This window comes from Gadus macrocephalus, chromosome 4 (genome assembly GCF_031168955.1).
Source record: "Gadus macrocephalus chromosome 4, ASM3116895v1".
In the NCBI taxonomy this organism is placed as follows: domain Eukaryota; kingdom Metazoa; phylum Chordata; class Actinopteri; order Gadiformes; family Gadidae; genus Gadus; species Gadus macrocephalus.
The window spans coordinates 32,808,993-32,820,163 of NC_082385.1; the positions used below are offsets into that span (position 1 = coordinate 32,808,993).

At 46.3% G+C, this 11,171-nt stretch overlaps 2 protein-coding genes across 2 annotated transcripts in view; both read left to right on the forward strand.

Annotated features, from left to right (window-relative positions):
* LOC132455346 (NACHT, LRR and PYD domains-containing protein 5-like) overlaps positions 1–4,088 on the forward strand; it is a 132,662-nt gene extending 128,574 nt beyond the window's left edge. The window contains exons 23-24 of the mRNA XM_060049158.1: positions 456–2,238; positions 2,670–4,088. Coding sequence (XP_059905141.1) covers positions 456–2,238; positions 2,670–2,880 — 1,994 coding nt within the window. The 3' untranslated portion in view covers positions 2,881–4,088. The remainder of the gene's footprint in view (positions 1–455; positions 2,239–2,669) is intronic.
* Positions 4,088–7,368, forward strand: LOC132455505 (butyrophilin subfamily 1 member A1-like; the record flags this gene model as incomplete). Its single annotated transcript, XM_060049367.1, has 5 exons — positions 4,088–4,263; positions 4,820–4,993; positions 5,170–5,216; positions 6,059–6,684; positions 7,345–7,368. Coding segments are annotated over 5 exons (1,047 nt in total), but the record flags the coding sequence as incomplete, so codon positions are not given.
* Between the last annotated feature and the right edge of the window lie 3,803 nt (positions 7,369–11,171).

The following is an 11,171-nucleotide window of genomic DNA, read 5'->3' on the forward strand; positions in this document are numbered from 1 at the left end:
GGTTCGATCAGGTTAATGTTTTGGTCCAGATATGTGGGGTTATTGTGGGATATGAAGTTAAATGGTTTGATCCAGATATGAAAGGTTATGCTGCGTCCATCAGGATAAAGAATGTTAAACAATAAATGGCAAATCAACAGCAGAATAACTATAAGTGGAATGAGTGGAAGAGATGCAGGACTATCTTGTTATATCAGCATATGAAGTTAATTTCCACTGATTCACTATCATTGTTATTATCATTAGACCAATGATTTTGCTGATTAAATAACAAACAAAAAAGGAAAAAATATGTATCCATTCCTTGTCCCGACCAGCTTCTCGAACCACAAGTAATGAAGTCAGTAAATATTAAGAAGATGATCATTTTACAGGAAATATTAACATGCTTCAAGTGATGTCACCATCCACTATCTGATGTCTTCTCTTCATTCCCATGTATCATTCCCATGTAGGATCTGCTACTGTTGAGTGCCAACATAATATCAAGTCTCATTTGAAGAAGAAGTTCAAGTGTGTGTCTGAGGGAATCGCTAAAGCAGGAAATCAAACGGGTCTGAATGACTTCTACACAGAGCTCTTTATCACAGAGAGAGGCAGTGGAGAGGTCAACAAAGAACATGAGGTCAGACTGATTGAAACAGCTTCCAGGAAACCAGCCATGGAAGAAACACCAATCAAATGTGAAGACATCTTTAAACCCTTACCTGGACGAGATCAACCAATAAGAACAATAATGACAACTGGAGTGGCCGGCATTGGTAAAACCATCGTAACGCAAAAGTTCACTCTGGACTGGGCTGAAGGCAAAGCCAACCACGACATACACTTCACATTTCTGTTAACTTTCAGAGAGCTGAATTTACTGAAAGAGAAAGAGTATAGCTTGGTGGAACTTCTTCATCACTTCTTTATTGAGACCAAAGAAGCAGGAATCTGTAGATATGAACGGTTCAAAGTTCTCTTCATCTTGGATGGTCTGGATGAGTGTCGATTTCCTCTGGACTTCCAGAGAAACCCGACCTGGACTGATGTCAAAGAGCCGTCCTCGGTGGACGTGCTGCTGACAAACCTCATCAGGGGCGACCTGCTACCCTCCGCTCGCATCTGGATAACTACACGCCCTGCGGCAGCCAATCGGATCCCTGCTGAGTGTGTTGACATGGTGACAGAGGTGAGGGGGTTCACTGACCCACAGAAGGAGGAGTACTTCAGGAAGAGATTCAGAGAGGAGACGCTGGCCAACACAATCATCTCCCACGTCAAGAAATCACGAAGCCTCCACATCATGTGTCGCATCCCAGTCTTCTGTTGGATCACTGCTACAGTTCTGGAGGACATCTTAAATAAATCCCAGATAGAAGAGATGCCCAAGACCGTGACTCAGATGTACAGCCACTTCCTGAGGGTTCAGTCCATACAGGGGGACAGGAAGTACCATGGGAGATCTGAAACAGATCCACACTGGAGTTCAGAGAGCAGAGAGATCATCGTTTCTTTGGGAAAACTGGCTTTTAACCAGCTGGAGAAAGGCAACCTGATCTTCTACGAGGCAGATCTGGCAGACTGTGGCATCGACATCAAAGCAGCCTCAGTGTACTCAGGCGTGTTCACCCAGATCTTTAAAGAGGAGTGCGGGATGTACCAGGACAAGGTGTTCTGCTTTGTCCATCTGAGCCTCCAGGAGTTTCTGGCTGCCCTTTATGTCTTTTTGACCTTCATCAACGATGGTGTCAATCTGCTCTCAGAAGAACCACCCACCTCTGGGGAAGATAAACTCCTCCTCCTCTACCAGAGTGCTGTGGACAAGGCCTTACAGAGTGAGAACGGACAACTGGACTTGTTCCTCCGCTTCCTCATGGGCCTCTCTCTGGAGACCAATCAGATTGTCCTACGAGGTCTGCTGGGACGGACACGAACTAGATCACTGACCAATACAAAAACAGTGTCTTACATCAAGGAGAAGATAGATGGAGATCTCTCTCCAGAGAGAAGCATCAACCTGTTCCACTGTCTGAATGAGCTGAACGACCGTTCTCTAGTGAAGGAGATCGAACAGTATCTGACATCAGGAAGTCTCTCCGGAAAATCTCTCTCTCTTGCTCAACTGTCAGCTCTGGTCTTCATCCTACTGACATCAGAAGAGGAGCTGGACGTGTTTGACCTGAAGAAATACTCTGCTTCAGAGGAGGGTCTTCTGAGGCTGCTGCCAGTGGTCAAAGCCTCTAAAACATCTCTGTAGGTTCACTAATAACATGTATTACAATACACACTACACAATATAAATATAACTGGAATATAAGGTTAAAATAATATGCAAAAATCCCTGTATGTTTATAACAACATGTATTACTGTTCTACTCATAACATAATTAACATACTAGTTATATTATACATAACATCTCTTTTGTCCTATGGACGTATAATGTATTGCAGTACACGTAAGAGAATATTCAGAACAATAGAATATAAGTATCCGTTCAAAAAACATTTTCAATCCCAAATAAATAACTATTTAACATTTAACATTGAATATATAATGAAAATGTATACATCTAATTATTTAGTAATTTTTGGTAAACTAATAATATTCTTCATTATGGAATAACTTAAAGATTTCTGTTGTTTTGATCGCAGTTCCTAACATGTTGTGTTCATTGTGTGTAAAGGCTCAATGGCTGTCATCTGTCAGAGAGATGCTGTGAAGCTCTGGCCTCAGTTCTCAGCTCCAACTCCTGTTGTCTGAGAGAGCTGGATCTGAGTACCAATGATCTGCAGGATTCAGGAGTGAAGCTGCTCTCTGCTGGACTGGGGAGTCCACACTGTACACTGGAAACTCTCAGGTCAGTTTCACTCAATGTGCAAAACAGTTACAAATAAATGTTAAAAGTCAGAGTTATATAACTAATCTTATCTCAGTACCTGTGATGACCACATTCAAGACTTTCATATCATATAAAGGCTACCCCTTGTTGTTCAGGTGGATATTGAAATCCATCCATATGCTTGCAAATCTTTAATTATAAATATAAACCCAAAACATAACGATAGTGTCCCCTGTATACAGGATGTTGATGGTAGAGAGCAGGGTGAAATATAGGGGGTCCTGGGAGGGTCAGAGACCCCTAGTTGGATGCCTAAGACCTCCTGAAAGCCACAACAGCAACATTTTCATAAAAATGATTTGAAACCTGCAATAGTCAAACAAAATATATTTTTAAAAGCTTAATACGTCCAGTATTCATTATTAAACGCACAAAACATATATTCACACATATGAATAGGTTTCAGAAAGATATTTTTAATATTATGTAACCCGGGTGAAGAGACTAACTTAAAAAGCTCTTTATGTATACAATAAGTTATTGTTGATATGTAGGATACATCAATAATTATCTTTTCATTATTAATATAAGTCAACTCACTATTCTTTTTTTTTTTTACCTTGCTCAGTACATTTGGTTATATTGATGATATTTGGGTTCAGCCAATAGGATTGGTTGATATCGAGACTTCGGGGTCATCTGGGGAAGGGTGAGAGGTCACGAGTGAGCGGGAAAAAGGAGAGAGAGGGAAGAGACAAAGGAGGAGAGTACTTTAGTCTCTCTAGAGATCGCCCAGCTAAATGATGTTTAGATATTTACTTCTTAGTTGTTTGACAGCTAAAGGAGTACGGGAGAGAGTTTATGTGGGGCCGGTTTTATTGGTGTTTCTGTTTGTGTCTGGGATGTTGTGGATGGAAACCTCAGTCTTCTCCACTCCCTATAATGGTACCGGGACTTTTTATGATGGTATAATGTGTATGTTGTGTAACATTATTATTATGATTGTCATGTAGTCAGACAGTAAAGTGCGGTTTAGAGTCGTTTCATAAAGTTTAATAACAACCTATTAATAAAATTGTATGCTTAAGTGAAGTATAATGATAATTGTTGTTTGATAATTTAACATCTGTGTGAAATCTTTCTTAATATTTTAAGATCCAGGTTATTCATAGTATTTATTATTTCATGTATTTAAAAAAACTGTTTAAAATTCTCCTATAATTTAACTACAGTTCCTAACAGGTTGTGTTTATTTTGTGTGAAGGCTCAATGGCTGTCATCTGTCAGAGGAATGCTGTGAAGCTCTGGCCTCAGTTCTCAGCTCCAACTCCTCTAGTCTGAAAAAGCTGGACCTGAGTACCAATGATCTGCAGGATTCAGGAGTGAAGCTGCTCTCTGCTGGACTGGGGAGTCCACACTGTACACTGGAAACTCTCAGGTCAGTTATCACCCTCTTCTTCAAACTGGTTATTCTAGCTTTCAGTAAGTGCTGCTCCTGCCTGATGCATTTCTGTTGATCTTTCCCGGCTGACAAAACACTCCCTGGCTCTACACAATGTTAGAACATGTGAAGAAACGGTCTTAGCGTACCAAACACAGCAGACTTCTCCTGACTCTAACCAAACAATATCTCATTGAGTTGTAGCTATTGAGAAAGGAGCATTTGTTTAAGATCCTGTCACATCCAAGTGAAGGCAGTTCTGCTGTCTGTGATGTCATCTCCCCACTTCCTCTTCCTGTTCTCAGACGCTCAGGGTGACACAGCTTTGTCTCCATGAAGTATCGATAAAGCTTTTACTTGTCTTCAATGTTGAATGAATACACTTTATAAATGTGGTTACTTTAGTAGAAACTGCTCTCAACCAGATACAATAAAGTGTGTGTGTGTGTGTGTGTGTGTGTGTGTGTGTGTGTGTGTGTGTGTGTGTGTGTGTGTGTGTGTGTGTGTGTGTGTGTGTGTGTGTGTGTGTGTGTGTGTGTGTGTGTGTGTGTAGCTTGTCTGGCTGCGTGGTCACACAGGAAGGCTGTGCTTCTCTGGCCTCAGCTCTGAGCTCCAACCCCTCCCATCTGAGAGTGCTGGACTTGAGCTACAATCACCCAGGAGACTCTGGAGCTGCGCAGCTCTCTGCTGGACTGGAGGATCCACGCTGGAGACTGGACACTCTCAGGTATGGAGAGGACAGCTCACCACTGAGGGACAAAGTCTCCTTCAAGGATTCAAGCCGCTGCTAGATGAAGTGGTTTGAAGAGGCAGCTGTCACTCATGTTGTGTAGAACGTGATGAGACGGCAGATGATGAAGGTGAATGTTTCAACATGCTGCTCTCACTTTGTTTCCCCCCCAGTGTGGAGCACGGTGGAGTGTGGAGGCTGAAACCAGCTCTAAAGAAGTGTAAGTGTCTGTTTGATCCATCACCTCACACACTCACTATTGAGATGGAAAGTCCATCCACACAGCAGGAAGTGAGATCACATCCTACTGGGAATGAAGATGATGGCTGACATCATGTATCTTACGTATATTAATACTGTCCACCATCACAGTTAAACCTGCTTGTATAAAACCCAGCAGGTATTACATTGTTACATTGAGGGGGGGCGACCGGGCAGAGGGGGGGCTGAGGGGGAGGGGGAGGGGGGTGACGGGGCTGAGGGGGGGCTGAGGGGGAGGGGGAGGGGGGTGACGGGGCTGAGGGGGGCGGAGGGGGAGGGTGTGGGGGGATGAAGGGGCTGAGGGGGGCGGTGAGGGGGAGGGGGAGGGGGGGTGACGGGGCTGAGGGGGGCGGTGAGGGGGAGGGGGAGGGGGGGTGACGGGGCTGAGGGGGGGGGAGGGGGAGGGGGGGTGACGGGGCTGAGGGGGGCGGTGAGGGGGAGGGGGGGTGACGGTGCTGAGGGGGGGGAGGGGGAGGGTGTGGGGGTGACGGGGCTGAGGGGGTGGTGAGGGTGAGGGGGAGAGGCTGATGGGGAGGGGGAGGGGGGGTGACGGGGCTGAGGGGGGCGGTGAGGGGGAGGGGGAGGAGGGATGAAGGGGCTGAGGGGGAGGGGGGGGGTGACGAGGGGGAGGGGGAGGGGGAGAGGCTGATGGGGAGGGGGGCTGAAGAAGAAGAGAGAGTAATCACAAAAAGAGTCTGAAAGAGAATAAAAAGAAGAAGAGCGCAGGAGAACAGTACTAGTGATGATGATGATGAGGATGAAGAGCGGTTCAGCAGCTCATCATGTCTGGTTCTCCCTCAGATGCCTGTGACCTCACACTGGACCCCAACACGGCCCACAGAGGACTCTCTCTGTCTGAGGACAACAGGAAGGTGACGTGGGTTGGAGAGGACCAGTCGTATCCGGATCACCCAGACAGATTTGACTCCTGGCCCCAGGTGTTGGGTAGAGAGGCTCTGACTGGCCGCTGTTACTGGGAGGTAGAGTGGGAAGGAGGGGTTAGTATAGGAGTGACATACAGAGGAATCACAAGGAGAGGAGGGGGTGATGACAGCAGGCTTGGACTGAACAACAAGTCCTGGGGTCTTCATTGTTCTGATGGTCGTTACTCTGCCTGGTACAACGGTAGACAGACAGTCCTCCCTCTCCGCCCCGCTGGCTCCACCAGAGTAGGAGTGTATCTGGACCGGCCTGCTGGCTCTCTGTCCTTCTACAGAGTGTCCCCAGGTGGAGGAGGGTCCTCAGACACACTGACACACCTCCTCACCTTCTGGTCCTCCTTCACCCAGGAGGACCTCCTCCCGGGGGTGGTGGTCTGGGGGGGGGGGCCGGGGAGCAGCGTCTCTGTGTCGGTTATAGACACACACAGGACCTCCTCCCGGGGGTCCGGGTACTGGGACTGGAGGGACTGGAACTGGGGGTCCTGTGTCGGTTGTAGAAAAAAAAAAGGGACCTCCTGACTGATACACACACTGTCCTGTGTGTCTATAACTTACCTGTACGACCTTACGGCTCAGCGTCCTCCTCCCGGGGCTCTGGGGGGGGGGGGGCTAATAAGACATCAAATGTATTATTGAAACCAGTGTGAATATTAGTAACCATGGTTACCAGGCAATCGAATAACGCACGCACGCACACACACACACACACACACACACACTCAGCTGTGTGTGTGTGTGTGTGTGTGTGTGTGTGTGTGTGTGTGTGTGTGTGTTAGTCAGTGTGTGTGTGTGTGTGTGTTAGTCAGTGTGTGTGTGTGTGTGTGTGTGTGTGTGTGTGTGTGTGTGTGTGCGTGCGTGCGTGCGTTATTCGATTGCCTGGTAACCATGGTTACTAATATTCACACTGGTTTCAATAATACATTTGATGGTATTTCCCATCGTTGCTGAGCAAGAGTTTCGTTCTAAAGTTCAGTGATTGAAACCAATAAAAGCCCGGGCTATGGAAGTGTTCCGGTACCACTGTCATGCACCTACCCGATGTCAAGTGGACCGGGTGGAATTCACTGCGGGTCTCTCTTCTTATATCCATCTCACCAAAGATATTGTATTACTGTCCTTCTCAACACTCTCTGATCTCACTAAAAGGCTGGCAGCACAACACAGCAATAACGACGAGTTGCGCTGTGCGTAGAGACGAAAGAATACCGACGTTGAATTTGCAACATTTGGCCAAAAATTATTCTAAATCTGCCCATATATGGACACGCCAGAATTGTTGCATCTGTGGCTGCTGGTAATTTAATCACAAAGAAGTATACTCAACGGGGCTATTTTCATCATTATTATTATTTTAATTTTTTTAGACGGCACAGCGATCCGGGGCTATTCCCAAAAGATCCGGGGCTATAGCCTCGAATGCTCGAATGCTATAGCCTCGAATGGGTTCTTCAATCTGATTGGTAGTCACACTGGAGATTAGTTTTCCCCCCTTTTCGGGGATAATGTTCCCCGTTTTGATCTCGGACGTTTGGTTCACTTTTTTATCCACACCTTGTGTCCTCAGCGTCTCTGTGAAAATTATAGTCTCTCTCGCTCTTGCTCTCGCTCTGAGTCTGATGACACACGTGAACACAAACATGCATATGTGAACACACACATGCGTATATTACCACGCACAAACATGCAAGCGCACACACGCATATATGAATTAACATAAAGACACACACATATAAACATACTATACTATATAGGAACCCAAACACGCAGGCACACAAACACGTGTATGTGAACACAAACAAACACGTATATATGAACACACACACGCGCATACATATTATAAACACTCAAATACACGCAGACACACTCATGCAAACGCGCGCACACATGCACACGCCGCACGCGCATCTATGAACACACACTCAAGTTATGAACACACACACTTACTCACATATGAACACAGACACGCACAGACTACACACACATGTATATATAAACACACACACACACACTGTGTTTTGATGATTTATATTAATGTACTCAACTATAATCCAAATGCTACATTTTCTGGGGCTTCTTAAAGTTGATCTTGATTAACCATGAAAGGAATAGATTTTTTAAATCTTTACAAAGACTATATTTCTCATGTTTCTGATTGATTGGTGGTAAATTGTAACATTTTTATGCTACAATATTGTGTCTATTTTCAGACGTTAACAGTTTCATACTGCGGGGCTCTGATATCAGTTTATATTTTGATAAGCCTCACATGATGTAAAGCAGATTTTATATTATATTCGTAATGCAAGCGGTCGAAAAGCTATACATCATGTTGTGATCACTTAAACTGAGTATTGATTCCTTGTGTTCTGTGGGGAAAAACACAGCGGCAGAACACACCTGTTTATGATTAGTAATGTCTGTCTGCTGCTTCTATTGTTTGAGTCCTTGCGTTTATTGTGTTCATGTAAGGGACTGTTCTTCTATTGTTTGAGTCCTTGTGTTTATTGTGTTCATGTAAGGGACTGTTCTTCTATTGTTTGAGTCCTTGTGTTTATTGTGTTCATGTAAGGGACTGTTCTTCTGTTGTCCTGGTTAATAAAGCATAACGGTGATAAACAACTCAGTGGATCCACTGAATGTTCTCTTGTGTTCAGCAGAGGATCAGTTTACAATTTAAGGTCGGGGGTTCACTGAATAAAAAGCACAACAGAGGCTTCGTCTACACAACATAACCAGGACACCAGCAAGTGCATTTCCACCTCAGACTCATACGCCCGATGAGGGACGGAGTATGGAGAGAGTTCTAGAAGCGGGCCGACAGGAAACAGCCCAGTTACTGGCGTCTCTCCAGAGACGAGCCTTGCAGGCTGGTTGATGCACCACCTCCCCGTCTAACAGGACCCTGAGCCTCCATGTTGAAACAGACAGAGGTGTGTGTTTGAGGCGCTGAGCTGCAGAGGAGGAACCTCTCCTTCTCTGGGTGCGTGGGAGGGGGCAGTAGGATGGAGGCGTCTGATAAATGAGTCGATAGTAAGATATGAGGCCGTTTATCAGAGCCATGCTTCAGTCCTGTTATTGCGTGGGGAGCCACTAGGGGGCGGTGACCTCTACCTCGGTGGGGTTCACCTTCTGACCAACAGGACCAGGGGGAAGGAGTCTATGTGTGTGAAGGGGCAACCTATTTGCACCTCTTGCAGGACGTTTCTGTCCTCGTGTTTTCCGTAAGGCAATAAGCGCCAAAAAGGTAATCCACGAAGGAAACGAGGCAGATGTAAAAGGAAGAAAGCAGCGATTTATCCTCAGAACAGAGTGAACAAACATTGAACCAATAATAAACGTTTCCAAGTAAAATACTGGGTCACCACATAGTAATTGACAGGAAGAAATCACTTGTTTGTATTTAAATGACGGTTATCTACGGTCAGAAAGCCGTTGCTCTCGTCATGCTCTGAGAACTCAATTAACTCAGTCAACTCAACAACTCAATCAATTTGTGGTCGAAGGACAAATTAAGACGCATTAAAACTTAATCTATTGGATAGACACAAATCAGATGGAGCAAAATATCCGTTGTGCTTAATTATTGTGAATTAAAGCAAAATAGAAATTAACAAATTGTAAATAATAGTAATAGTGTGTGTTTGTGTGGTGGAGGTGTTTGGAATGGTTGAAGAGCCTTTTGTGCTCAACCCACACACACACACACACACACACACACACACACACACACACACACACACACACACACCAACCAGCGAGCAGAAGACCCAACACAACTAAATGAAGAGCAGACTGTACAGCTATAATGAAAGGTTCCTTCAAGGTGGGTTTGTTAAAGCGTGTTCATCCCTTCACCACCGAGTGTTGGAGAATCCGTTGTGACATCAGCTCCATGGACTAGAACGGCCTTTTAAGAAGGGGACCGGGATTCAGAAGGAGGAACTCCAGGGGGAGATGAGAGGACTCCTCGTCTCAACGACCAGAACACGACTTCAGTCTGTCACCAGAGAACCACGGAGCACACCCCAACGTTCCCCTCCAGGCATGGAGACGCCTCAGCCACAGCCCCTCCACCCCCTCAGCTGGAGGGGCACAGCTCCAGGTCATAAAGGGTCTTCGTCGGGGCCAGTCCAAGGTGGTTCTGATCTGAGGGAGCCATCTCCCAGGTCCAGCTGGCCCCGCCCATCACTGTTCAGCCTGAGAGAGGCTTCCATCTCGGGGGTTGGAGTGAACACTGTCCACAGAGAGCTTCACCTGGTCCAGCAGAGTCCTGGTCAGCCTGTTGCTGATGGAGGGTCCTGCTCCTCAAGAGCCTCCACCCTCCACTGGGGGGTCTCCTGAACCCATGACCTCGTCCTCACCTCCTCCCCAGAGTCCTCAGGCTAAAGCGGCGCGCTCTGTGAAGGCTTCTCCTTCAGGAGACCACTGGACTACAAAGACACGACCTCAGAGACGTTGAATCACCCGGGGACCCCTTCTGGAGACCCCCTGCATAACCCCTCCCCAGTGTGGGGCGCCACTGAAGAACGGTGTTCATCATTGACCTCTCTGGAGGCCCTGAAGGTTGTGCTCTATTCTGGGTGTCCTGGAGGAGAGCTGGGCGTGGCTGATGGGGTGGTATGGGCATGAGGACGAGTGTGTATGTGTGTGTGTGTGTGTGTGTGTGTGTGTGTGTGTGTGTGTTCCACCTGTCATGGGTTAAACAGCTACAATAATAATAATAATAAGAGTCCTATCGGTTGATGGTCTATACTAATATATAAACCTGTCATTTGTCCAGGCATGCAGCAGCTGGATGGAGAGGCTGGGTTCTGAGGCTTGCAGCCCCAGGATGGAGCAGAGACCGAGGCTGGAGACCAGAGGCCTGCAGCACCGGACATCACCTCCTAGACTCAAACGCTAGAAACCCCCAGGTTCTTTTTAGGTCTTCTTAACGCTACTTTATTTGTAACCTCTACTTTAAGTTCTACCTT